This window comes from Syzygium oleosum, unplaced genomic scaffold (genome assembly GCF_021117445.2).
Source record: "Syzygium oleosum isolate NSW1041296 unplaced genomic scaffold, Sole_v2.1 Sole_v2.37, whole genome shotgun sequence".
Classification (NCBI taxonomy): domain Eukaryota; kingdom Viridiplantae; phylum Streptophyta; class Magnoliopsida; order Myrtales; family Myrtaceae; genus Syzygium; species Syzygium oleosum.
This window is the reverse complement of record NW_026607521.1, coordinates 346,663-374,425: the sequence shown is the minus strand read 5'-3', so window position 1 is coordinate 374,425 and position 27,763 is coordinate 346,663. Positions and strand designations below refer to the sequence as shown.

Genomic DNA, 27,763 nt, shown 5'->3' with positions numbered 1-27,763 from the left:
TCAATATATATAATCACTTCATTTCTAAATTAAAAGGACGAATCCTAACTTTCTGATGCAATATACGGGGAGGCAAATGTTTTACTCGTTATAGTACTCATAACTGATGCCATTCGTACAGTTGACAGAGTGGCATGGAGAACGCTCCCTTTGACAACTACAGAAGCTACTACGGCTATCTCGTAATTCTCTAACAAGCTCTCCTGTCCGTCCGGCATGGTTTTCAACATTCGCTCCATTCGTACTCGGTTTGGTGTCTTAAAATTCTGGTTTTGCTCTCTGCTTAATTCAACGGCCATTTCATTTTTTGTTTCTTTTCCTTCATGCCTCAAAGAGGTGAGGGATTGGATGAAGATCCGCGGTTAAAAGTCTTGAAAAAGGAGTGGTTTGAAGGTAAGGATTGTCTCGACATTGGCATGGAATACATTGGTGAATCTAATGATATCAAATCAGAGTTCGAAGTTCCTGCTCTAAATCAGTTGAAGGACTTGTACATGTTCGCAAGGATACAATTCAATTCAGATTCAAAATCCAAAAGCTAAAATGGTTGTTGGTCTACAAAATCCTTTTGCCGTGTCTACTTACATTATAAACTAATGCAGCTAATGCATTCCATGTCAACATCTGACACCTCTTTCTTGCCGAGTCCTTTTCTTTTCTAGCCATCTGGGCATGGCACTTGCTCAATGTGTTATCTTTGTTTGGAAGACCGCGTAGGTTTCTTCTCCAAATTGCTGAAAAATCGAATTGATTGTAAAATCAAATTCCAGTCTCCAACTTGAATTCATTTTTTTTACTTCTAATTTGGCTCATTTTTCCCTTTTCTCCTCAAAGAAATTGATAGCCTCTTTTGATAATAGTGGAGCATCGATTTCAAAAAAAAGAAGAAGCTAGAATCGGACTCTATAGCTAAGCGGAGAATAATTTGTAGTTTTGGAGAGAGTCTAATCTTGGGTAGATTTGATAAGTGTTCAAAAGTCCCTCTCCTTGAATGAATAACAAATGAGATATTTATATATATGTGGCCAATATGGTAAGTGAGCGAGGTCTTACCAAGGCTGCGCATGACAACTTGCCAAACAGTATTTGATTCTGTTCTTTTGTTCCCAGAATCAGTTTAGGAACAGAAATGCGTTTGTTTAATTTTTTGATTCTGGACACAATTTTGTCAAAAATTGTTCCCAGAATCAGTTTTCAAGAATAAAAAAAAAGTAGCTTCTTGATTCTGGGAACAATTTTGAGAATCAATTTTTTTTTCTTCTTCCTTTTCTTGGTTTTTAATGTAGCTTCTAATGTCCGGCCCGAGGACCGCCCTCGCCGGATCTGACGAGAATAAAATATTTTAATAAAAAACATTATTAAAATAAAAAATATTTTACCGGCCCATGGCCGGCGACCAAGCCATGGCCAAAAAAAAGAAAAATATATATTTTTAATAAAAATATTTTAATAAAAAATATTATTAATAAAAAAAATATTTTACCGGCCATGGCCAGCGACCGGGCCATGGCCCAAAAAAATAAAAATGTATATTTTTAATAAAAAAATATTATTAATAAAAAAAATATTTTACCGGCCATTGCCGGCAACCAAGCCATGGCCAAAAAATATAAAAATGTATATTTTTAATAAAAATATTTTAATAAAAAATATTATTAATAAAAAAATATTTTACAGGCCATGGCCGGCGATCAGGCCATGGCCAAAAAAACGAAAAAAATATATTTTTAATAAAAATATTTTACCAGCCATGGCCGGCGACCAGGCCATGGCCAAAAAAAATAAAAATATATATTTTTAATAAAAATATTTTAATAAAAAATATTATTAATAAAAAAAATATTTTACCGGCCATGGCCGGCGACCGGGTCATGGCCCAAAAAAATAAAAATGTATATTTTTAATAAAAATATTTTAATAAAAAATATTATTAATAAAAAAAAATTTACCGGCAATGGCCGGCAACCAGGCCATGGCCAAAAAAAATAAAAATATATATTTTTAATACAAATATTATTAATAAAAAAAAATTTACCGGTCATGGCCGGCGACCAGGCCATGGTCAAAAAAAAGCAAAAATACTTTTAATAAAAATATTATTAATAAAAAAATATTTTACCGGTGCCGACCATGGCCAAGAAGGAGGAAAAGAAAAAAAGAAAAGAAAAAAAAGAAAGAAATATTAAAATATTTAAAAATATTATTAATAAAAAGAAATTTTGTGGCGTTACCAAACGCATTTCTGTTCTTTTTCTATTCCGGGGATGGAATTTTGAGCCGTTAACAAACGCCTTAAAATGCTCAGAATCAATTCTGGGCACAGAATAAAAAAAAATCATTTCTGAGCAAAATTTGTTTCCGGGCACAAAATCGTTGTCATGCGCAGCTCAAGTGATATTCTTATCGGAAGAAGATCAACGAATGGTGCTGAGGACATGGGTTCGCTGCGCATTCGAAGGACATGGGCCGACATCGAATCAACTAGAAAAGGTTAGGACCGGAACTCGCAAGGCCCTTACTAATAAGTCCCATTTCGATCCCATCAAGTCATACTCTCTAAATCATTCCAAGAATATAAGGATAATTCAATACCCCGTCACTAATCATCACTTATCACTTATTTATACCATTGCGTCAAAATATATCTCAATAAATACACAGGCTTGAGCACTTGTTAGTGAATTTGGGAGATCATGACGATGAATGATATATTAATACGTGTCTTTTTTCATAAAATTCAAATATTAGACAATGACAAATTTGTACATCTACATTGCCCTTTGCATGGAATCCTATAAATTTGAAAGATCGACCTGCATAAAAGAAAAGTTTGCGAAAATGTCACGAATTTAGTAGCGTCGAACGATTTAGAAGCCAATCAAAACTCGTGCAAAATTAATAAAACAAAATGATGTTTCCTTTAGAAGATGTAAGCAAAATAACAATAATAAAAATAATCGGAATTGGAAAGGTCACTGAACATCCTGGTCAATAGACCCATCATGAACACCGGGAGAGCATAGACGAGGCATGAAGTTGTCATCATTGATGAAATTAAGCACCTTGCTCCAATTATAGACATTTAGTGTATGCATAAAGTCGCTTCTCTTGGCTTAAACATGGAATGATTCATATTTTTTTTCTTTTTTTTCTTCCTTGGCCCATGACGATGGTCGGCAACCGGCCACGAGAGAGGCCCGGCGAGGGTGAGCCCCACCCGAGGCTAGTGAGACTCGACCTCGCCAAATCTAGGAGGTCAACTTTCGTTAGCCCTCACCAGCCCGACGATCGGCCAAGGAAGAAGTGGAAAAAAAAAGAAAAATTCAAAGAAATTATAAAGATTCAGTAAATTAAACAAAATTTAAAATAATTGTCCACATCAGTACTGGCCTTTCTAACCGATCGTGCCATGTAGGACGGCCGATATTCATATCAATGATTTTCGGTTAAAACTGGCCGGAAGGATTACATTGGTAAATTGTCGAAAGGTTTAATATTAAATTAGTCAAATTAAAAAGTTTAGAACTAAATTGGTATTCGTACAATATTATAAGATTTTTTTGATAATTTTCCCATTTAATTAATCATAATGTAAGGCAGCTTCACTGTAGGAATTTCATAGTGGGAACAAACGAACCACGTGCACCTACTAGATCAGAAACCATCCGAGATGTTTCTCTACTTTACATATTCCGAAATTACTCTATTCATTTGTGAAAAATCATGTGTAAAGGCTACAATTTTCGAGCTTCAAACTTTATATGATTTCCTCGCTTTTAATTACTGCCTAAGCGGTAGAGGGACACTAAGATCGAGATGTAGAAGGTGGAGAAGATGGATTTTGCGTAGAAAAAAGGAACAGTAAACCTGTGGACAAACTTCCTGTGAAGGAAACGATGGATGATGCAGTCAAGAGAATGGCGAAATGGTTGTCTAGTTCAAAGGACATGAATAAATTATAAGAAGTTGCAAATTCGAAAATCGTGATGCTTAGACATGGCTTTTCATGGTTGAGAAGAGCGATTTCGGAATACTAAAGGTGGAGAAATACCTCGGACTTTTTTATAGTGGTGCACTGCACTGTATGCATGTTGCACTGATTTATTCATTCTCATGGAGAAATTGTTGATAAGGAGAATCGAAAAAATTTTACTGAGTGCGACTCAAGGCGTAAAATATATTTTATGGTGACTTTCACTAGATTAAAAAAAAAAAAAACACCGTTTTGGTGTTTGATATGTATTTTCTCATCTTTGGGCCTAGGCTAGATCAGGCCTGTAGGAACCAGGGGTGTCAATCAAACCCGCGCCGGCCCGGCCCGGCCCGACCCGCGCCGGCCCGGCCCACCCCGTGCTGGCCCGGTCCGACCCTAAAATTTGGGGTATTTTGGGGTCGAGCCTTAATTTTATTCAAATATGGCCCTAAATTTGGGGTTTCATTAGGGTTGGGGTATTTTAGGGTCGGCCCATTGACACTCTGGGCCGACCCATCTCCCTCTCTCAGTCTCTCTTCCCTTCTCTCTCCCCTCTCTAGCGCTACGTCGCCGCTCCTCCCCCCTCGCCGTCCCCCGCCGCCGGTCCCCCGGCAAGCCCCTCCGCCTCTCCACCGCCGCCACCCGCGCCGCCATCTCCGTGGGCGACAGGCTCCCCGACGCCACCCTCTCCTACTTCGACCCCGCCGGCGAGCTCCAGACCACCACCGTCTCCGCCCTCATCGCCGGGATGAAGTCGATCCTCTTCGCCGTCCGGGGGCCTTCACCCCGACCCGCCTTGAAGCACTTGCCGGGTTCGTGGAGAAGGCCGGGAGGCGAAGGCCAAGGGCGTGGGCAACATCGCCTCGCATCTTCGTGAACGACGCCTTCGTGATGCGGGCGTGGAAGGAGAACCTGGGCATCGGCGACGACGTCATGCTGCTGTCGGACGGGAACGGGGACTTCATGAGGGCGATCAAGTGTGAGCTCGACTCGAGCGACCAGCCGGTGGGGCTCGGGGTGCGGTCGCGGCGGTGCAGCGCTGCTCGCGGAGGACGGCGTCGTGAAGGTGCTCAACCCGGAGGAAGGCGGGGCCTTCACCTTCAAGGGGCCGAGGATATGCTCAAAGTCCCGTAGATGCTTTCAAGTTTCCATTTTTTTCTTTTCTTTTTGGGGCTTTGAACTTGGCTGTCGTTGGCTGGTGTTGAGGGGTGAGGTTCTTGTTGGGTTTTGAGCTTGATGAAGTTTTCGTTCCTCACTTGTGCCTAATAAGTTGAGATGGAGTTGGAACTGCGGTTTGATGCAGACACAATGAACAGGGATTTTGCTTCTAGGATTCCAAGATGTTGCCTTTCTTTTGTATTGATTTCGTGAGGATGATGATGAGGATGATGATGTTGTTCCTGAGTTCAGCAGTACAAGAGTCAACGGGTGTTCTGGTGCTGAGAATCGCATTGCGAATTGCGATTCACAGTCACAGAGAGACTGCTGCATCGTCGAAAGTTTAATCTCTTCCGAAGGCAGGAGCGGATCCCGTTGTGCCTTGAACTCAGGTGTCTGGTTCGACCGCCTGTCTTGTTGTTCCGGTGAGGGGTGAAATTAGCTAGGAACAGAAGCTAGTTGGTGATTCAAGGTTTGGAGAACAGGGACATTTGATGTTACTATCTGCGCGAAAGCGAAAAAAAAAAAAAAAAAAAAACGAAGCCCGACCCAACCCGACCCGGCCCGGCCCGGCCCGGGCCTTGGGGTGTACGGTGAACAGGGTCTTGGGTGGGTCTGGGCGGGTCAAGCATGACCCTGTAGGTTTCGGGTCGGGTCGGGTATCAAGAAAGCCCGACCCGACCCGACCCATTGACACCCCTAGTAGGAAGGACATAATGGTCACTAATGCAGTGACCCAATCCGGCCCAACATCCAACTGGAGACGATCAGCCCTAAAAATGCATTTATTTCGTAGAAAATGAATAATTCATAAAATTTTCTAAAAATGATTACTTATATCGTTTATTAAAGTGAATGAAAGAAAAATATATTTATCGTCCACTAAAATATTTAGAAATGAATTGTTATCGAATAATGACAAAAAAATTCTCATTGTCCGATTATTTCAAACGAAACAAACATTTACTTTTGAAAAATATTTTTCAAAATCATTTATTTTTCGCAAAATAAACGGAGCCTAAAAAGAAATCCCGGGATCACTTAATCGGTGAGCGGCCCCCAATAGCCCGTCCCCGTTTTCAATTACGTTTCCTCAGTGAAATTTTTTTCTATTGTTCTTAAATTACATTTGAATATTTTTCATCAAAAAATTTAATTAGTTGGAAAAAGAAAACCGGGCCAACCGGGTCCTGACCCGACCCGATGCCCCTCTTAGAGGTGGCCACGGGTCGGTTTTGGCCCAGAACCGGACCGGAACCAGCCCGTTCAAACCCGGGCCCGCGGTTCGGAACCGGAACCGGCCTGTGGCATACGGTTCCGGTTCCAGAAAAATTTGAACCGGCCCGGAACCGCCGGTTCCGGGCCGGTCTGCGAAAAAAATAAATAAAAATTAAAAAAAAAAAAAAGCTGCAGCGTAAAGAAGAATAAGAAAGCTGCGCGTTGCCGTGCAACGGGCCAACAACCAAACCCAAAAAAAAAAAAAAAAAAAAATTTATCCGCAACGGGGCTGCAGACGTGCGGCCCCGCCGCGGCTTGCACCTTGCGGCCCGTTGGGGCAACGGCTACGCCCCAACGGGCGTTTTTATAATAAAAAAATAAAAAAACACATAACCGTTGCAATTTTGCAACGGTTATGTTTTATTTTTTTTAATTCTAAATTTTCTTCTATTTTTTTCCTATAAATTCTCTCAAATTCTCACAATACACACACAATTCTCTCAAATTCTCTCCAATTCTCTTCTCTCAAGTCTCAAATTTTCTCAATACTCGAAATTCTCTCAAATTCTCTGAAATTCTCTCAATTTTCTCAATCCACGCAATTCTTTCTTAATTCTCCCAATTAATCCGCTCAATTCTCTCAATCCATTCGAAAAATGGCAAGTGGAAGTCGAGTGCCAACTGGCAAAGGTAAGAATATCGCAACGGAATCCCATCATTCTTTTGATCCTCGTGAATATGCAGATTTTCAAGATGATGAAATCAACATTTTTCGCGATGTGGAGCGCGTCCCGACGCAAGAAAGTTTTCATCCTCCTGCTGAAATATCTACAACAAAGGAAGCGAAACGGGAATTTACATCTGACATTTGGAATCACTTCACGAAAATGAAAAGGTTTGATATCGGTCAAAAAAGGTATGATATAATTTGTAAATATTGTGGAAAAATATATAAATATACAGGTGGACAAGGATATGGAACATTTAAACGACATCTTATGAGCAAACATCCAACCGAAACGGGAATCGATATCGGGCAACAACAAATTTCCGGGTACGTCAATTCTAACACTTCCCCTTTATTTCGTTTTAATGAAAAAACTTATAAGGAAGAATTAGGCAAATTTATTTCCGTTGAGCATTTAGCATTTAATTTTGGAGAAAGATTTGGTTTTAATGAATTTGTACAAAAAGCATGTGCTCCACAAGCAAAACGTATTCCTAGAAATTCAATTAAACGAGTAATTAAAGATCTTTACAAAAATGGAAAAAATGATTTACAAAACTTTTTTACGCAATTTAATGGATGCGTGCATATAGGTAGTGATATTTGGAGTGATCATTGGCAAAATCATTCTTACATGGGCATAACATGTCATTGGATAGATGACGAGTGGACTATTCAAAAAAGAGTTATTGCATTTAGAGTTTTCGATGATCATCATACGGCAAATAATATTTATAGAATAATTAGGCAAGTTTTAGAAGAATATTATTTGCTTAACAAAAAATTTTCAATTGGTTTTGATAATGCCGCAGCAAATACCGCTTCAATTGCCGAGTTAGAAAATATTTGTAAACCCGCTTTTGACGGAAAATTTTTTCACATTAGATGTGCTTGTCATGTTTTAAATTTATGTGTACAAGATGGTTTAAAAACTCTTGATATTTTTCTTCAATCAATAAAAACGGCGATTCAATTTTTATGGAAACATCCCAAAAAAATGAAAGAATGGGGTAAATTTTGTAGAGTTAATGGCAAAAAGCCAAAAAGATTTCCAAGAGATGTTCCAACTCGTTGGAATTCTACTTTCCACTTGCTTAATGAATCTTTAGCATATAAAGATTTATTATGTGCATTCATTTCTAATAATATACCTCAGATTAATTTATACCCACAAGAGTGGAATATTTGCCAAAAATTTTTAGATCTTTTAAAGGTTTTTAATGATGCAACTTATACTTTGTCTGGTGTTTATTTTCCTACTACACATTTATTTTTAGTAGAGTGTACTAATATTGTCGGAACTTTTGATGAATATGAAAATGATGTTGAATTACAACATACTATAGTTGCAATGAAAATGAAATGGCTTCATTATTATAGTGAAATTCCCATGATTTATTTAGTTGCTTGTGTTTTTGATCCGCGTTGCAAATTGGATGGCTTAAATGATTTTTTGCGTGCGTATTATCAATGTTTACATTATGATGTGACAAATGTTACAACCATAGTACGTGAGGTTAAAAACGTAGTAATAGAATTATATAATGAATTTTATACTAAATATAATTTAGGTGATATTAAATCTTCTCAATCTACGGAGATACAAAATGACAATACAGGTAAAATTAGTAGAGGGTACCAACTTTTATTACATAGACAAAAAAAAAAAAGGGAGTAATAGGAAATATTTCTGAATTAGAGAGTTATCTAACCATTTTATTTGAGTTTATCGTCGAAAGGTGGTACAGATTTTTTTATTTTGGATTGGTGGAAGAGGCACGCAAGCCAATACCCAATCCTTTCTCTTATTGCAAAACAGATTTTTTCAACCCTTTGTTCCACAGTTGCGGTCGAACAAGCATTCAGTGCCGGAGGTAATATTTTGAACGAACATCGTTCAAGATTAGATCCAGAATCAGTGGAGATGCAAGCTTGTGTTGCTGATTGGACGAAGGCTCAATACCGGCAACAAGAGATAGATCGGAATAATGAATCCGAATTCTTTAACGACGGAGATACTACCGCTACCAGTATCGGTATTGGAACGGGTAGTGATGATTGAGGGTAAAAGAACTATTGGAGTTGGCAAATATTTCGGGAACTCTTGTTTCTCATACCGGGTACGCCCACGTGAGCTTAGGGAAACCGAAATATAATCCGACGATATGTGACCTCTGGTCCTCTGCGCACGGAATGCTTAGGTTTTGGGATAATTTTAGGGTATATATATTGTACTCCTTTTTTTTAAGATCGTTGTAACGAATTGTAATGTGCTTAATGATAATTTATTAAGTTGAAGCCCTCTATTTCTTTCTTGTCTTTTTGTCCCCAAATTTGAGTACAATTTACATTTTAATCACAATTTATATTGAATAATGTTCTATCACAAGAATAGTATTTTTTAATTTTTTTTATTTTCATTTCTGTTTTTCTTTTTCTGTTTTTCTTCTTTTTCTTTTCCTTTTCTGTTTTTCCTTTTTCTCTTTTGTTTTTTTTCCTTGTTTCTGTTTTTTAAAATTATAATTTATATTTTAATTTTTTTTTCTTCCTCGCGCCGGCCATGGCCGGGCCGGCGCGAGGTCGCCGGCGTCGGGCGAGGGGGCCCTCGCCGGCATCGGGCGAGGGCCCTCGCCGGCGTCGGGCGAGGGCGGCCTCTGCCGGGCCGGGCGAGGCCGGCCTCGCCCGGCGCCGGCAAGGCTCGACCTCGCCCGGCAACCGGCGAGGCTCGACCTCACCGGCGTCGGGCGAGGCCGGCCTCGCCCGACGCCGGCGAGGGCCGCCTCGCCCGAGGCCGGCGACCTCCGCGCCGGCCCGGCTATGGCCGGGCGACCTCCGCGCCGGCCCGGCTATGGCCGGCCGCGGAGGAAGAAAAAAAAAAGAAAAGGAAAAGGAAAAGAAAAAAAACAGAAAAAAAAAATCGGAACCGGCCCGGAACCGGCCGGTTCCGGTTCACACTTGGCCACGAAGCGGAACCGGTCGGTTCCGAACCGTGGCCACGGGAGTTGGCGCCAGGGTTTTAAAAGCGAAGCGAGAGATGAGGATGGGATCCTTCCCTAAAACCCTAGCTGGCAGCTCTAGTCTTGCGTCCCTTCCGCCATGGGAAGTAGGAGGAGCGCAGCAGCAGGAAGAGGAGGAGGAGGAGGACGTCACAAACCCTCGAGACTCTCTCCCCAAAACCCTCACTCTTCTCAATCCAATCCTCGCTTCAAGAAGCAGAAGCAGAAGAAGCAGAGGAAGAAGAAGAAGGAGACCGGCCAGGATGTCGACGCCCACCGCGAAGAACCGATGCCGAGCGGCGAGAACGCGGCGGGGCAGCCGCCGGCATCGGCTTCGGAGCAGCTCGGCTTCTTTCTCGCTCAGTACCAGTCGGCCAACGGCGTCCATCTCTCCTCTCTCGAGCTGGATTCCATCGGAGGTTCGTGCTTTGCTTCCGCGTCATCTTGTTATCGTTTCCGCCGGTCTCTCTCTCTCGTTCACGGGTCTTGCTTCGTGAATCGATCGCCCATTCGCGAATACCGCATTTCCCTTCCGCGACGGCTGGTTGTTCTGCACATTTCGGAAGATTTATGATGCTGCTGTTCGGTTTCTCCTCTTTGTTTTGCTGAGTGCAAGACTGCAATGAGAAAGAGACTGAATCTGACAAATTTTTTAGATTTTTAGGAAATAGAGAAGTTACCGGGGAGAATTCGTTGCTGGTGATTGAGTCGTGCTAGATACTCCTTCTCTTTTTGTCTCTGAGATTTATCTAACGATTACGTACTTCATTTTACAAATACGCAGACACATGCATTCTGGAGTTATCTCAGGGCCCTGAACTAGATGTTGATAGCCCGGGGAAACAGATAAAGGCGGCTTTTGGCCCCTCGTGGAAGGGAGTGCTCTATGAGGGAACTCTTGAGCAAGGAAAAATTGATCCAGGAAGTCCAGCTATCATCGCCATCACGGCATCTGCCATAAGAACGATAGAGCTTCTAAGGTCTGGTTACTTCTCCTTTCCCACTTCTTACAAGGAATTTATACCTTCTACATGACGTGAGAACTTCATGGCTTCTAAACCGAGATGCAATTGGAGCAGTTTTAGATCTGTCAGTTTGCCACACGAATCATTTATCCGAGTGGTTAATCGTGTTGGATATGCGTTTTTCCGCATTGTACTTATTTATGTACGTTGAAACATATTTTTACACGTTTTATATGCAAAGTCATTTCTTTAACATGTTACACGTGTTGTGCTCTGCAGTTTTTTTTTTTTTTTCCAAGTATTGTTGGGCAAATCTGTGTTATACATAGAATTTGGCATGACGCAATTATAAGATAACAAAATGAATTTCCAACTCTAGCAATTATATAGCATGATTATTTAATGCTTTTATTGGACACTAACACTTTCATTCTGTTTCTTTAGGGGCTTTAGGTCACTAACTAGGGTGTGTCATCCAGCCAAATTGTTCTCAAAGCATATAAAAGTAGAGGAACAGGTATGTTATCCATATTTAGGTTTGTTCAGCTGCCCTGAATGCCCGTGAGTGCTCATGCATATACTTGGTTATTGATAGTATCATGTGGGTTTTTGGGTGTTCACGATTATTGCCTCCAAGTTTGTGAGTGGAACATCCTGCTGATGTGATGTGGTTTAAGAAAGCATATGGGAAAGCTATTGTTTCTGTATTTGATTTGACTTCTCTGTTTCCGTTCTTTCCATAGCGTGGATACATTGGGGGTCATTGATGCAATTGTGATTTTGATGTGTTCGACTTCCTAATTAAGCCATTTGCCCCATGTAATGCAGCTCAATGATCATAAAAAGCTAGCCCTGTTCTCTGCTTTCTCTGTTTTTCTTTTCCTGATAGGTCTAGTACATCGAGGGAGATGGACCTTTGTATGCTGAGGACTTCACCGTAGAGTCCTCATGGGATGTGCACATTTTCTTGCTTTATGTAGTTCAGGAAGCTCTTAATTATGCTTATTAGAATATGTTCTGCTCTTTACGTTCTAACTCTTCTATTCATTGAGTTAGTTCTTATACTAAATATCTGGATTAGGTGGCTCCCCTCCTGCTAATTAGAATTGCTAGAATGGATGAACGCACGCGAGATTCTTCGTCCTTGTTGATTTATAAAATTGATGGAGTTTTATCATCGTACTTCGCAATGCTATTGTTGTGGGACATGTTACAACTTACAATGGTACAGCATGCTTTGAAGTTAAGGTAAAATACCTATAGAATTTGTCATTTTCTAAATCTGGACATATCCAAAGTACTTGGGATATGCTTGTGAACTGCTTTTTATCTACCTAATCTTCAGTTGTTTCTGTTATTCCAAACTATTTTTTCTAGCACCCACATTATCTTCCCTCTGGTTTTTTCTGGTTTTCTTGTTTTGTGCCAGTTCAAAGTTTGGGATATGAAGCCACCACAATGTAATTATCTAAGGCAGCAGCACTGCTGAGTACATTTTTTTGCACGTCAGTCTGATCCCAACTTCCGGGTGCTTCTTGGTTTTCTAACTATGTTCCTCATGCCCATCCATTTTTCTTTTTTCTCCCCATTCTTGGGATTAATAATTCCTCATCATCACCGGCTTGTCGATGTTGTGGTTTTGCTTATTGTATCAGATTCTAATTTGAGTCGGGCTTCATGGTTTTGAATTCCATATATGGGGTAAATGAATGAATAGAAGTTCGATAGTTGCACGTCATAGCTCTATTAAACTCAGAGGATATATCAAAATACTTCCACGATAAACCCATTATTTTATATGCTGGCGATAATCGTGAGGACAGAATATTTTGTTCAATGTCTAATACTGGTCAGTATATGAATACTCTTAGGAGTAGTTGATCTTAAGTTGTTTCTGTTATTCCAAAATTATTTTTCGAGCACCCACATTATCTTCCCTCTGGTTTTTTTCTGGTTTTTTTGTTTTGTGCCAGTTCAAAGTTGGGGATATGATGCCATCACAATCTAATTATCTAAGGCAGCAGCACTGCTGAGTACATGTTTTTGCACGTCAGTCTGATCCCAACTTCTGGGTGCTTCTTGGTTTTCTAATTATGTTCCTCATGCCCATCCGTTTTTCTTTTTTCTCCCCATTCTTGGGATTAATAATTCCTCATCATCACCGGCCTGTTGATACTGTGGTTTTGCTTATTGTATCAGATTCTAATTTGAGTTGGGCTTCATTGTTTCGAATTCCATATATGGAGTAAATGCATGAATAGAAGTTCAATAGTTGTACGTCATAGCTCTACTAAACTCAGAGGATATATCAAAGTACTTCCATGATATACCCATCATTTAGATGCTGGCGATAATCATGAGGACAGAAGTTTTTGTTCAATGTCTAATGTGGATCAGTATATGAATACTCTTAGGACTCTAGTTGATCTTAAGTTGTTTCTGTTATTCTGAAATATTTTTTTAGCACCCACATTATCTTCCCTCTGGTTTTTTCTGGTTTTTTGGTTTTGTGCCAGTTCAAAGTTTGGGATATGATGCCACCACAATGTAATTATCTAAGGCAGCAGCACTGCTGAGTACATTTTTTGCACGTCAGTCTGATCCCAACTTCCTGGTGCTTCTTGGTTTTTTATTTATGTTCCTCATGCCCATCAATGTTTCTTTTTTCTTCCCATTCTTGGGATCTTCACCAACTTGTCGATGCTATGGTTTTACTTTTTGTATCAGATTCTAATTGGAGTTGGGCTTCGTGGTTTCGAATTCCATATATGGAGTGAATGCATGAATAGAAGTTCAACAGTTGCGCATCATAGCTCTATTAAACTCAGAGGATATATCAAAATACTTCCATGATAAACCCATCATTTAGATGCTGGCGATAATCGTGAGGACAGAATTTTTTGTTCAATGTCTAATATGGATTAGTACATGAATACTATTAGGAGTCTAGTTGTACAATGGATTTCCTTTTGTAAGGACTCATGTAAATGTAAAATCTGTATGAGCAGTGGGTCTTATTAAATATTACAGTTATGAGATATAGTGATTCTTTCTCTAAGGACAGCAAACTCTGCCTAATGTGCAAATTATTGGACAAGGAAAAGTTAAGGAAGAAGAGAGAATTTTGAAGCATAGATGAAAGAGAGGTTGGTGGGGCGTCTACATAAATATATTTCACCATTATGTGATGAAGCTTTCATTCTCATTCTATTAAGTACTAAATTGATCATTTGCAATTTCCTTTTTGGGACATGATGATACCAAAATTGATTATCCGAGGCAGCAGCCCTGCTGAATTATATATTTTGCACGTCAGTCTGATCCCAAAGTTCCCACCATTTTTTGTGATTTGCTTTTCTTATGCTCATATGACCTATATACAGTTCTAAGTGGCAAACTATGCGTAATCGTCATCAGCCTAGTTGCTGACATTAGCGGCATGTGATTGCTTTGGCTATAATTAGATTTGTCCCTCTGCTTGGCCATGTCCATTGAGGTATTTAGAAACACCAGCAAATTTTAAACCTCAAACTGGACCTTGAAATTCATCTCTCTCTCTCTCTCTCTCTCTCTCTCTCTCTCTCTCTCTCTCTATTCCTATGTGCATTAATGTAATGGCTATAGCTCCCTGCTACTGAGAAGCAACTGCGATGGGACATGTGCACACGATTTGTTTTTTTGTTAAGTATTGTAATTGTCCTTGTTTGCTCTCAAGCAAAGTCGGATAAGTTGTATTTGGGATAAAATATTCATTCTTCTCTTTTTTCTTATCATCATTGTACTTCAATCTGATGCTTATTAGTTACAGATGCACTGAGTGCAAATTGTATGTGCTTGTTTACTTCAATGCTTTTTGGGATGTCACTCTGCATTATCTTGATCATCAGCACTACATTGGATGCTCAGTTGCTTCTGTTATATTGATTCCTAGTTGGGGAGAACGGGATGATTTTTTACCTTGACATGTCTTCCCTAGTTCCTTTATTATGAGGAGCAGTTTCTTTATACCTGTTTAGCTTTAACTGTGGGATTTTCTAAGCATATTTTGGATGTTTGGTCCCTGCAGGTTGCCATGTTAAAAAACCGTGTCAATATCGCGTGTGGTACTCCAAACAGGTTTGTGTTTCTTTAAATCGAATATTTGTACAAGTGGAAATTCCTATTGGAGTGTGAAAATACTGGAAAAAGTCCTCGTCTTTAAAACGAAGTTCGGTCATATTCCTTTCTCAACGAGTAATCAAAAACTCTTAAGATGTAGAGAGAGGCTAGGAGTGGGAGCACAGGTTTTTCCGTTGATTCCACGGAGAATTGGGTGCTCAATGTAGCAATCTAGGTCCTTCTCTGAATGCATTGGGACATGCGTGAAATTACATTGAGTACGGTTGAGCTCCCATTATGAAGTCAAAATTACTTAAATGCCTTTAGTTCGATAAGGCTTGATGGTACACCTCTGGCATTAGTATTGTCCATGCCTCAAACCTGGTAATCAATTACCCCTGGACCCACATGAGTTCTGAAATCAGAATTGTTGTGAAGAGTGCACCGCTGAACATTAGGAGCACACCATCGTGAAGGACATGCTCATGACCTTAGGGAGCACACCTGTGATCTTGAGGGGCATGCCCGTGACCCAAGGGGTCACCTGTTGCCCTGAAGAGCACATGCCTTGATTCCAAGGAGTGTGCCTCATGCTCAAAGGAGTGTGCCCTGCCCTGAACAGCTGAGGTTTTTCCCCATCTTTGAAGGTCCTGTTTGATATTGATTACAGTAGATTGAAGTTGACCTAAATACGAAGGTTCCAACACTAGTCTGTTTATAGTAATTGTTCAGGTACTTTTGAAGATGATGGGTGGCTCTGTCCGCTTTTGGCTCTTAATTGACCAAACTGAATGATGGAGGGTGGCAAGGCCGATAATTTCTCTTTTAGTATTAGGTTGAAAGAAATGCTAATTATTGTCAGTGAGGCAGATTTGGGTTTGGCTGAAGCCATGCAGTCAACACCACCAAGACTTGAGTTAGGCTATAAAATGGAATATCGAACCTAGCTCATTTATGTAACCAATAACCTAAAATCTGTCTGAAACCCATCATAACTGTAGTTCTCCGGTTGGATGTTCTTGAGAAAATAATTCGTCATTGCAAATAGACACATTAATTTAAAGTTTCCGCGACCCTGTGATAAAACATTGTCATTCCTTTTTTATGATTCACAGTCTGCTTTCTTGATGACGACACTGATCTGATTGCAGAATAAAGAAACTAATTGACATTGAAGCATTGGGGCTTTCTCGGTTATCAGTAATATTGCTGGACATGCACACTGACGTGAAGGGCTATTCCCTTTTAACACTTCCACAAGTCAGGTACATGTTTTACTCGATTGCATGTCGATGAACCTCCATTCTCATGCATTCTTGAGTATAGTCCTCATTCATATAGGCTTTGTGTTGCAGAGACGAATTCTGGGATTTGTATAAGAACTACTTCCATGAACGGGTAGTCAAAGGAAATCTGCAAATCTGCCTCTTTGGTCCAGTAAACATCACGAATGAAATAAAGGGTAAAAGTAGAGTCCACGATAAATAGGCAGCTACTTGTAAAGCGGCAAAGTGTAAACATTGTATACCATTTCTTTGCAATCTAAATTTTGTTGAGTTCAGTTTGTGAATGTTCTCTTTTGGTACGGTCCTCTTTCCCCTGAATAGGATAACATTATTACCATGAGATCCTAGTAGCATGAAACTTTGTCCGCAGATGCGAGGGGTTGGAGTTCAATTTCTGAAAGCCTTACGACAGCTTTGCTATGTGAAATCCTGGGTACTATAAAATGGAGGGGACCCTCAGCCCGAGTTGTACCTAGCTCGCGAAGAGGCCAGGTTGAGCTCCCGAGTTGAAACTCAGTCCTTGCCTGTTTCGTGGTGCTAAGGTGACATAGTTGAACCCTTTGCTTGAGTGACGAGCTCAAGCAATGGGATGAGCATCGGAACCTCAACTGTCGACTCAGCCAATCGTGGCATCGTTTGCCACTACCGTCCACCCTTGCGAGTGGTGGCTGGCTGCCATTATCATTGCCTCCCTTAGAAAAGAACGGAATTTCTCGCGCTTTGCTATCATGCCACGGCATTGTCTTGCGTCTTCAGCGGGAACGGTAAAAGGGACTTAATCGGAAGAATGAGTTAGGGACATGATCTTTACAAAAGAAAGAAATGTGGAGGATGAAATTGGAAAGGAACACTAAAACTAAAAGGGGCCAATTTTGGATTTGGACCATGTAAAATGATTCGAGAGACGATTGAATCTATCAAACGTAGGCAAATGACCTTTTCTCCCTTTCAAGGAAGAAAGAGGCGATGATTATGGAGCAGCCTCTGGACGCATGGAAACATCAGATGCGGGAACCACTTTATGTTTCTTTCCTTAAGTAAAGGCTCATTTATGAATTCTTTTCTACAAATAATCAAAATATTCATTTAAGAATGCCTTTAGGCACTTTTTAGGCAATCAAACAAAGAGTTGCAACTTTCGATTTACCCTTACTCTTTTCATGAAAAGTGTCGCCAATTATTTGGAGATATTAAGTTTCTTTTTTAGATTCTCTTTGAACCAGAATATATATCTCAACTTGTATCATAGCAATAAGGACAATTCCTCAGGACTTGTAAATTGGGAATCTCACATCCATTATCAAAATTATCCTTTAATTTTTTGTAAATTTAGCTCAAAACCATCAGTTGCGCGGAAAAGAGGGAAAGAAAAGGGAAAAACAGAAGGAAAAATTTATCAAATTCACAAAATTACTAAAACAGACATCGTTTTGAGTAAATTTGTCCAAGTCAAATTGTTTTGAATTGTTTGATGTTGCTGTTGAAAGGAACTGAACATTCTGTATTTATCACGCCAACTGACCATTCCGTATTTACCAGATGAGCTCCTTTCATTTGACCGGTAAAAGAAAAAATTAAAAGAAGAACTAGCATGGAACATTTAAAAAAGTACTAAGAAAGTACAGGGATTCTGTTACATGAAAAAAAAAATGCAGTGTCCTTAATGAAGAAACTATTGCTCATGTACCTCAAATGATATTTTATTCAAATAATTTGATTCAGCCGCATCAAAAAAAAATGCAGTGTCCTTAATGAAGAAACTATTGCTCATTTATGCATTTAATTTACTATATCAAAATTATAGATAAAGACAAAGCTTTTAAGTTTTATTATACGACTTTTGTTTTTTTAATCTACACTTCAAATGTTTGTAACGTTATCCTGTTACATATCTTTTTATAATTTTTCCTAAGTGGATGTTTTTGTGATTCATAATATTCTTTAAAACTATTAATCTATCTAAGTTAATAGTAAACTTCTTTTCTTCTATCGTTGGTAAACTACCTAATTGATAGTAACTTTCCTTTTCTTTACGTAGTTGTCCTCCCTAATAGTAATGTTCATTTTACACATCTTTGATTACTTTTTTTACAGCACGTAATTTTCCTTTGGGTTCGTAATATGCCATAAAAAAGAGTAATCTACTTAAGTTAATAGTAAATTTCCTTCTCATACTGTTAGTAAATAACATAACCAATTGTAACTTTTCTTTGACCTTCGTAATTTTCCTCATCATTACTAATGTACCTCAAACATATCTATTTGTAACTTCTCTTTACAGGATGTAATTTCCCTTTTATTGTCGTAAGTTTTGTAGGTTTTATAATTCGTTTTATTCGTAAAAATAAGCAATTCACTTAAGTCATTAGTAAAATTTTGCTGTCCTATATTTTAGCAAATTACCAAATCAATTGCAACTTTTCTCTGGCCTACGTAATTATCCTCACTAATAGTACTTTACCTGCGAAATATCCTTTCGTAACTTTTCTTTAGCTATTATAAGTAAGGAACTCATTAAGAAGATTTGGAATAATATTTTGTATCTTCCAAAAGGTTATCAGTAGTAAGTACACTCATTTAATAACAGGATATAGGTTTGCTTGGCCGATAAGTTTCTTCGCTGGATACTACTAGTAACAGAATCCTGGTAGGAATTATAGTATATAATGCACATGCAACTTACTATGTACAGCATGAAGAAATTGAAAGTCACCACCACCATGAGTGATTCAGGGTGGAGTTTCTCTTTGAGTTGCAATTTGGGTTTCACTTTGGGAGCACGACCTCCCACAACAACCGTACATTGTGGAATATGCATGGAAGATGTTCCATCGATCTCAATCTTCAAGACCACAGAGCGATGCGAACATTCCTTCTGCAGTGACTGCATGTCCTCATACATCGTCGCGAGGATCCAGGATGGAGCGGCGAATGTGCGATGTCCCGGGTCGGCTTGTGCGGCGGTGCTAGATCCTGTTTGCTGCAAACGGCTTGTCCCGAGCATGTGGTTTGGCCGATGGTGCAACCTTCTATGCGAATCGGCCATCCTAGATTTTGCGAGGTGTTACTGTCCGAACTCGAATTGCGGAGAGATGATTATAAACGAGTGTGGAGGGGGTGCGGGTGTGAGGAGATTCAAGTGTCCCAGTTGCAATCAACTCGGTTTGTTTCGCAACGAGAATGTTCATCTGCTGGAACGTCTTGCGAAGAGGCAGCAATGGAAGCGGTGTCCGCAATGTAAGATTTATGTGGAGCGCCATGGAGTTTGCAACAAGATCGTGTGCAGGTAAACTTTCTTTGATTAACCCTTTTTTCGGCCCACCTCCATGAACGAATTCGTGCGTTTTAATTTGCCTTATGTCCAGTAATGAGGATTAGGATAGCTTCAGGTGAAGATATTGGTTTTTCTCAATTCAAACCTAGGTTCGACTTGTCGTATATTTACCTTTTTCTTTGGATAGATCCAGAACACACTGAGTGTTAGTATATATATATATTGAAGCTTGGTCAAATCCAGTAATCAAGTAACGTGGGATGATACTTCACTACCCTCTATTACTTGCAAACCGAATCAAAATCGTGTGGAATTGAAGAATGCGGAGGCTCGACTCTGATGCTTTATCACCCCTTCATTAACTCTTCTTTTAATTGTATAGTATGTAAATACCGTTTAGTGTCCCGTCACTGATCACTTAGCCATTTGAGCCAAATTCGAGGTTATTTTTACAAATAATTCCTTCTCCTTCTTCTTCTTCTTCTTCTTCTTCTTCTTCTTCTTCTTCTTCTTCTACTTCTTCTTCTTCTTTTTCTTTCTCATTTCATACTTAAAAAGCACCGTATCCTATAGAAGATCACTGTCGAAGAAGAATCGTAGATGACTTAAGAAAGACTCGATTGAAGGTTCGAAAAAAAGAGCTTATTTAGGTTTGATGATCCTTACACAGTTATTATTCTACCTAGTACTATCTTAATCTTTAAGAAAATTTATATGTATATTCTAATATGTTTCTACCCGTCGCATCTCTTGCTTTGACTTGAATAAATGACTAAGCTTCTTATTTCCAGTGTCCTAACGTGCTCTTTTATATAATTGTAATTGTGCATGCATGAATATGTAAGGGCACGTAAATTCTGGTTACTCAGCTAATTTAGTTTAGATCCCAGTAACATAAAAAGCAACCTTAAAAAGGGACCCTCAAGCGTCGGTTTTTATGCAGATGTCAAACTGAATTTTGCTATGGATGCGGGCGAAAGGGAGGTCCCTCTTCTTGTGCCTGCAGAAACGAAGCCTGGGAATTCATAATCAACGTCGGCATAATTTTGGTCGTCGTTCCGGGTATTTTCTTTTATGCTTTGGTTGTGGGGAGAAAAAAAGATTGAACGGGCCTAGTCTGCGCGCAATGCGATTGCGGTAGATGGGTCGAGCAGGATTCAGAAACTACTTGGGAAACTCGTGCTATTTCTTGTCGTATGATTTGGCTTGGTCCGTGACAATAAGTTGTAGGCAGTAGCTTTTCTTTGGAGTAGCTTTTCTTTGGAGGACCGAAGGAAACTGTCCATTATTGTTGACTTGGGTCTTGGAGTTAAATTTGATATTTCTTCTGAGTTACTAACAATTGTCGGATTCTATGATGTTTTATCCCCTCGGGTATGTTTCATTTCCAAGCGGGAGTTTGATCGCTAAGTTTCGCAATAATTGTGTATGATCATTGGCAAACAGGTTCGCCATCATCCCGTTTGTAGTAATGGAGTTCATTCCCTTCTGGGAGTCCAAACAAACCCCCAAGTGCAATCACGTACACGAATGCGGTGGATCCTCTCTGCTCCCTCCTTTCTGCCTCAGTCACCCCATGCTCGTCTTCATCCTCTCTCTCTCTCTCTCTCTCTCTCTCTCTCTCTCTCTCTCTCTCTCTCTCTCTCTCTCTCTCTCTCTCTCTCTCTCTCTCTCTCTCTCTCTCTCTCTGTGTACACAAAGGGAGCTTAGGCGGGCGGTGGCCATGGTCTCGAGACTCAACAACTGATCGGTCTCGAGACTTGACAACTGATCGAGTAGCGCCGATCACTGAAAAGAGGAGGGCAAGGTAGCACTAGCCCTAGGAGACATGGGCAACGCATGCGTGTGACCCGGGCAAGGTAGCACTAGTCCTAGGAGACATGGGCAACGCATGCGGTGGGTCACACGGCTCAAAGGGGTGATTGGACCGTCACCTTAGCAATTTCAAATGATACTTGGCCAAAAGGATTTAGGGCCATATTGATTTTTTTTCTTTTTTTTCCTTTTCTTCTTCATTGTGGTGGTGGGTCCGCCGACCACAGCGAGGGCAGGCGAGGACTGCGATTCCGTTGTTGTGGCCCACGAGGGCCTAGTAAAGGCTCACAACACCCTTGTTAGCCCTCTCCCAGTTTCTGGTGACCCTACCAACTTAATGAAGAAGAAAAGAACAAAAAATTCGAATTTTTTTTAAAAATTAAAAAAATTTATCCACGGCAGCGTCGGTCACGTTACGTTGGACGACCGGCGTTGACTAAACCACCACGTCAGCGATTTCCAGTCAAAATTAGTATAATGACTACATTGACAATTCATTAAAACGATTGGGACTAAATAGGCAAATCATAAAAAGGTTTAGGATTAAATTGGTACATTTGAAAGGTTCATGACTGAATTGACCACCATACAATAGGCTTAGGATTAAATTGGCACAATTTAAAATTTTTAGGACTGAATTGACCGTCGTACAATAAGTTTAAGACTGTTTAGACAATTTTCCTTGTTTAGGGGGGGAATAACTAAGAACCAATGTCTTGATCTTGCCAAAGTTGCTAATTATTTGGAAGATGAGGTTTTTGCTACTGGTGGGAAATGCAAGGGAGAGGGGGGGTGTTCTTAATTTACCAAAAGTCTTGGGGACATCAAAGCCCTAACGCCATGCTTAGAGAAGACTTGATGTCATCTATTTCTATGAATTGCATGAACACACCACAACGGTTGGCAATTGGCAAAGCATGCACGACTGTGCCGGCTGTGATGACCCACGACTCATTTATTGGAAGCCGACTCCTCCTCCTCTTCTTCTTCTTCTTCCTTCCTCTCTTTTTTCTTTTTAATAAAATAAATTATTTTCAATTCACCCTTTCGTCTATGCATTTTCGTGTTTATGATTTGACTATTATGAAACATGGAACACATCTGTAAACACGTGGATTGCCAGGGCCAATTTTTTCTTAACAGGAATCTGGACCGCAATCGATACTAACCTTATCGTACGGATGCCACGTTGGCGATTTTCCGGCGAAAATTAACCGGAAAAACGATATTTGAATTTTCGCAAATAGATTTAGGGCAAAATTGAAAGGTTCAGAAGTGAATCGACATCTGCGCAATAAGGTTTGAAACCGTCTGGCTAAATTTCCCTATATGAATGAAAGGCTCCTAAATTGATTGTTTTCTGTGGTTTTGCTGTCATAACTTTGTTGATTCAGAGCTAATTAATGAAATGGAGCCCCCAAAATTGCAAACATTAACCTGCCAAAACGATTATATATATATATATATATATATATATATATATATATATAAAATTGGCAAGAAACCCTCTCATACATACATACATACATACATACATACATATTATATAATCTTGTCCTTTATTTTTGTGTGTGTTGAGAAGACCATGTAAATGGTCAACGACGATGCACTAACGAGCCAACAACCATCGGATTTGGGGAAGCAAACACAATCGGAATATTAGGATACGATACGACACGCAACGCAAACTCCTCCGAGGGTCAACGTCTCCAAAAACGCTTTGGATTTGAGACCAGAAAGGTCGAATTTCCTTCTCTTTCTTTTTTTTTTTTTGAATGGAGGAGGAGGAGGAGGAGGAGGAGTCATGCCCATTGGGAGAGCAAGAGCATCACCTACTTGTCATCATCTTGTCATCCCCCATCCATTCCTTCATCACCCCCCATCCAATTTTTGGGAAATGAGAGAAATTTTCCATTCATCTCCAAAGTGGCACCGGCACCGGCACGTGAGAGGCACAATGCAATCTCGGAAAACTGGAAACCACCGGCAATACTTCGAAACGGAACGAGTTGTGGAAGAGATCGAGATAGATCATCGGAGCATGGTGAGCGGGGGGGCGCACATGCTCATGGAACGTATTCGTGACTACTTCGAATCAAAATCGGCGCATCGCCAGGGACCGTGTTAGAGCACTTAACGAGCAATTCTATTCTATGATACGTATTGAGCTAAGCGAAGCTAATTGGGAGCCCAAAAGATTGAATCCATGTTGCGTAAGAAATCAAATTTCCAAATTTGAGATTGGATAAAAAGAATTAGTCCCATACGTGAAAACACCCAATGCCCCACGTGCACATTTTGACTTTCGGAAAAGGCAATTATTATTAATAATCACTAAGAAAAAACGGTTTTAAACTTTTAATCGCTCAAGGGCGGGCAATTAGGTTCGCAAAGATCGAGAAGCGCGACATCACGATGCATATCCATGGCTACTTGAAATCAAGACCGGCGCATCGTCAACAACGGCGTCACGGCACTTAACGAGCAATTCCTAGGATTCAATTGAATATTCTACAACGCATGTCGAACTAAGCGAAGTTAATTGGGAGCCCAGAAAATTCAATTCATGTTGTGCAAGAAATCAAATTTCCAAATTCGAGATTGGATAAAAAGAGGGAGATATGATCCAATATTGTGAAAAAAAATACCCAAATTTCCCCCGACGTGCACATTTTTGACTTTCGGAAAAGAAGCGATCATTTTTTTTTAATAGCCACTAAAAAAGGAATATGATGGTTTTTTTCATCACCCTCCCATAGTCCCATGGGATGGGCGGGGCAAAAAGGTCCCGCGAGGACCAAGAAGCGGTGACATCACCGTGACGCGAGGGTGACGTCAGGGCGAAACTCGTACTGGCCCACCCCCTTGCTCCCTAACTTCCTCATGCGTCGGACCAACCGATTTTCTCCTTCGGCAGCTGCTCTCTCTCTCTCTCTCTTTCGTTCTTTCTATCCTCCTCGGCCGTTTCCCACACGTCCTTTTGGCTTTTGGCCTCCTCTCCATCCATCCTTTTCCTTTCCCCCCCCTCCCCCCCTCACATTCAATTCCCTTCCCTTCAAAATCGGCCCCCCCCCCCACCGCGCCCCCCTATAAATAAAGCCTCCCTGAATTCAAAAGGGTATTCATTTCTTTCTTTCTTTATATGAGAGCGAGGCTTGATGGTGGGCTGCCGCTGCTGCCGCTGATGGTCCTGTTTCTTGGGGTCTCCCACACCCACAGGCTTAGGCTTCTTCTGCTGTTCCATCCTCTTCCCCTCTCCCCCGCCCCCCCTACCCCTGCTCTGATCAGGAGCGCCATGTCTCGTCCCGATTTCACCTCCCCCCGGGCGGTGGTCAAGAGGGTCCTGGCCAAGCAGCAGCACGAGGGCCAGGGCGCCGTCGTCCGCAGAAGCATTGGCAGGTTCTCTTCTTTTTTCTTTTTTTGGACTTTTCTGCTCCCCCTCCCTCCCCGTCCCGTCTCTCTCTCCCCACAGCTCTGTTTTTCTTCCCCGCATTTGATTTGATCCTTGGTGGGTCCGATGCTCTTTCCGGGCCAATTTTCTTCCCTTCTTCCTTCCCCGTTTGCGAGATCCCAAATGATCGTGAGCTTTCGTGGGTGGTTGGATTTTGCAGGAATGAATTGAGGAACTTGGACCCCTTTCTCTTGCTGGACGAGTTCTCAGGTCTCTTCCCCCCAAAAAGATGTGTTTTTTGTTTTCTTTTCTCTATTGGGTTGTCTAGTGTGGTGCTGGTGATTATTTAGCGTTCTCCTAATTAAACCTCAAATGGCTTGTCGAATTTTGCAGTGTCTCCTCCGGCTGGATTTCCTGATCATCCCCACAGAGGTTCGCACCTTCTTGGGTTCATTTTGGTTACTCTCGGATCGATACGAGAATGTTCATTGTTGTTGACTCGGTTCTCGTTGTTATCCCAATCTCCACAGGGTTCGAAACTGTCACTTACATGCTCCAGGCGAGTCGTTTGATCGAGCCGCGGATATTCTGGTGAGATGGGTTGAATTTGCGACACCAAGGACGCTGAATCTTTTTTCTCTCTCTTTTGGGTGTTCAGGGTGCCTTCGCCCATCAAGATTTCGCCGGGAACAAGGGAACCATACGAACAGGGGATGTGCAGGTCAATGAACTTCTCTCCTCTTTCTTGTTTTCTTTTCTTCTTTCTTCTTTTTCTGCTTCTGTCATTTCCTTCCTTTTGTTAATAATCCCATGAAACTGGTCCAATGGACTGAAGGGGATTGAATTCCTGATACTGTCCTCTTTTCTCCACCTTTCCGCAGTGGATGACGGCAGGAAGAGGAATCCTCCACTCGGAGATGCCTGCGGGAGAAGGAGTGAATAAGGGGCTCCAGCTCTGGATTAATCTCTCCTCCAGAGACAAAATGTACGAGCATCCATCACTACTCTTCTTCTTCTTCTTCTTCTTCTTCTTCTTCTTCTTCTCTTCCCTCCCAATAATAACAATCGACTGTGTGTTTGTTTGCGTGCCTATATTGTCCTTAGAAGGGGGGACTCGCAATATGGATCGCTCATTGAATTTTCCTCGCGACTTACTCGCCCGATTTTACGATGCTGAAAAGTTGGGGAATGTTTCCGAAAGAGAGAATAAAAAAAGAAAATTAATTTGGAATTTGGGGTTTGATTCTTGAATATACGATGACAATGGGATGGAGTGCATAGTTCATGTGTTCATAGGAACGATTCCATAATTTCCTATGGTAGCTGCTGTTGTCTGCTCCTGTAGATTTTCACGTTTAGTTTCTGCTACAGAAACATCACAGTATGGAAAAACAGCAACGTTTAGTGAATATGCAAGTTAGCTGATGACTTTGGCATTAAACCGTCTTTTGTTTTCTATTTGTTCGTTGAACCGCAGGATTGAGCCGCGGTATCAAGAATTGCTTAGCGAGGACATAGGCTCGGCGGAGGATGATGGGGTTGAAGTCCGGGTGATCGCAGGAGAAGCAATGGGAGTGAGGTCTCCAGTCTACACGAGAACCCCGACCATGTACCTTGATTTTACTCTCAAGCCGGGAGTGAGATTGAATCAGAGCATTCCCGAGTCATGGACCGCTTTCGTGTACGTCATAGAAGGCGAAGGTGTTTTCGGCTCCGTCAGCTCGTCTCCTGTGTCAGCGCACAACTTACTGGTTTTAGGTCCTGGTGATGGGGTGAGTGTGTGGAACCAGTCTTCGAAGCCGTTGAGATTCGTGCTGATAGGCGGGCAGCCGCTGAATGAGCCGGTGGTCCAGCACGGGCCTTTTGTGATGAACACGCCCGCTCAAATCGATCAAGCCATCGAAGACTATCACTATGGCAAGAATGGGTTTGAAATGGCCAAGTACTGGAGGTCTCGATCAGTGGGTTGAAAAAGCTCCCAAAATCATGTTAGGCAAAAAAAAATGAGGAAATAAAAAACAGCAACTCTCTCTCTCTCTCTCTCTCTTTTCCGAAAGTGTCATTGTCTCTTCCCACAAAGAGCAGCAGTTGAAAAGAAAGATGTGTTGCTGATTGAAGCAAAGGCTTCTAGAAGATTTAAGGTGCAGCAAATCTAGTGATCATTTGAGTCGTGATGGAGCGAAGCTCATTTTGGTTGAAGTACTTATAATGCTACCAACCACAAAGATATTTCTCTCTCTCTGCACGACATCTGATCCTCCTGGGGGTCAATTTGTAGTGACTAGTGCTTGATAATCTTATTCCTTTTTGCCTCCCCTGGCGGCTGCGCATACTTCTTTTTCTTTTCTTTTCTTTTTCCTCTCTTGAGTGTTGACAGTTGAGAAAATTGTTGGTAGGGTTGGTTTTCCCTCTTCCTTTCTTGTGAGATTGGGTTCGTAATCATCAATACCCATATCAATCCCACAACCACAGTCGACCCTCCACCCAAAACTAAATTGCTTGAACCACTTTAAAGAAGGAAAGAGTTGTTGGAATGACTTGGCAAGAACTGAAGTTAAAATCGGGTCTGCTATCAACAAAGTTATACTTGTTATTCTGGTTGATGTTTACATACTAACGCGGTCGTCGTTTAGAGAGGAAAAAATTCAATACGGGCAGCCAATGGATCGCATTGTGTGGACTATCTCCTTTCGACAAGTTTCCCAACAATCCACCGAACACTGAACTATACCCCCCATATAAATGCTACATGTAGTAGTTTCACGCAACAAATCATGTGCCAATTCGTGCCATTGGCAAATTACTAGTCCTGTCATTCCGATATTTGCACAAACGGAAAAGAAAAGAAGGAATCAGTCATAA

General features: G+C 40.9%; 3 protein-coding genes, 4 non-coding genes and 1 pseudogene across 7 annotated transcripts; all 8 read left to right on the top strand.

Annotated features, from left to right (window-relative positions):
* The first annotated feature begins 323 nt into the window (after positions 1-323).
* LOC115688558 (peroxiredoxin-2E-2, chloroplastic-like) lies at positions 324-5,304 on the top strand (annotated as a pseudogene).
* Positions 5,305-10,124: 4,820 nt separating this feature from the next.
* LOC115688577 (protein CMS1) lies at positions 10,125-16,696 on the top strand. The gene is made up of 6 exons (XM_030614423.2): positions 10,125-10,491; positions 10,857-11,052; positions 11,482-11,554; positions 15,104-15,153; positions 16,287-16,400; positions 16,491-16,696. The coding sequence occupies exons 1-6, from the start codon at positions 10,173-10,175 to the stop codon at positions 16,621-16,623; spliced, it is 885 nt and encodes a 294-aa protein (XP_030470283.1). The 5' UTR covers positions 10,125-10,172; the 3' UTR covers positions 16,624-16,696.
* Positions 12,474-12,559, top strand: LOC115688626 (small nucleolar RNA Z122). Its single transcript, XR_004006596.1, has one exon. It is a non-coding gene; the product is annotated as a small nucleolar RNA Z122 (small nucleolar RNA).
* Positions 13,018-13,103, top strand: LOC115688627 (small nucleolar RNA Z122). Its single transcript, XR_004006597.1, has one exon. It is a non-coding gene; the product is annotated as a small nucleolar RNA Z122 (small nucleolar RNA).
* LOC115688631 (small nucleolar RNA Z122) lies at positions 13,561-13,645 on the top strand. Its single transcript, XR_004006601.1, has one exon. It is a non-coding gene; the product is annotated as a small nucleolar RNA Z122 (small nucleolar RNA).
* Positions 14,281-14,365, top strand: LOC115688630 (small nucleolar RNA Z122). Its single transcript, XR_004006600.1, has one exon. It is a non-coding gene; the product is annotated as a small nucleolar RNA Z122 (small nucleolar RNA).
* A 2,409-nt stretch (positions 16,697-19,105) lies between the features above and the next one.
* LOC115688559 (E3 ubiquitin-protein ligase RSL1-like) lies at positions 19,106-19,711 on the top strand. Its single transcript, XM_030614403.1, has one exon. The coding sequence runs from the start codon at positions 19,106-19,108 to the stop codon at positions 19,709-19,711; it is 606 nt and encodes a 201-aa protein (XP_030470263.1).
* Positions 19,712-24,643: 4,932 nt separating this feature from the next.
* On the top strand, positions 24,644-27,231 carry LOC115688576 (pirin-like protein). The gene is made up of 7 exons (XM_030614421.2): positions 24,644-24,909; positions 25,122-25,171; positions 25,295-25,333; positions 25,432-25,460; positions 25,560-25,622; positions 25,783-25,886; positions 26,379-27,231. The coding sequence occupies exons 1-7, from the start codon at positions 24,653-24,655 to the stop codon at positions 26,869-26,871; spliced, it is 1,035 nt and encodes a 344-aa protein (XP_030470281.2). The 5' UTR covers positions 24,644-24,652; the 3' UTR covers positions 26,872-27,231.
* Positions 27,232-27,763: the final 532 nt, after the last annotated feature.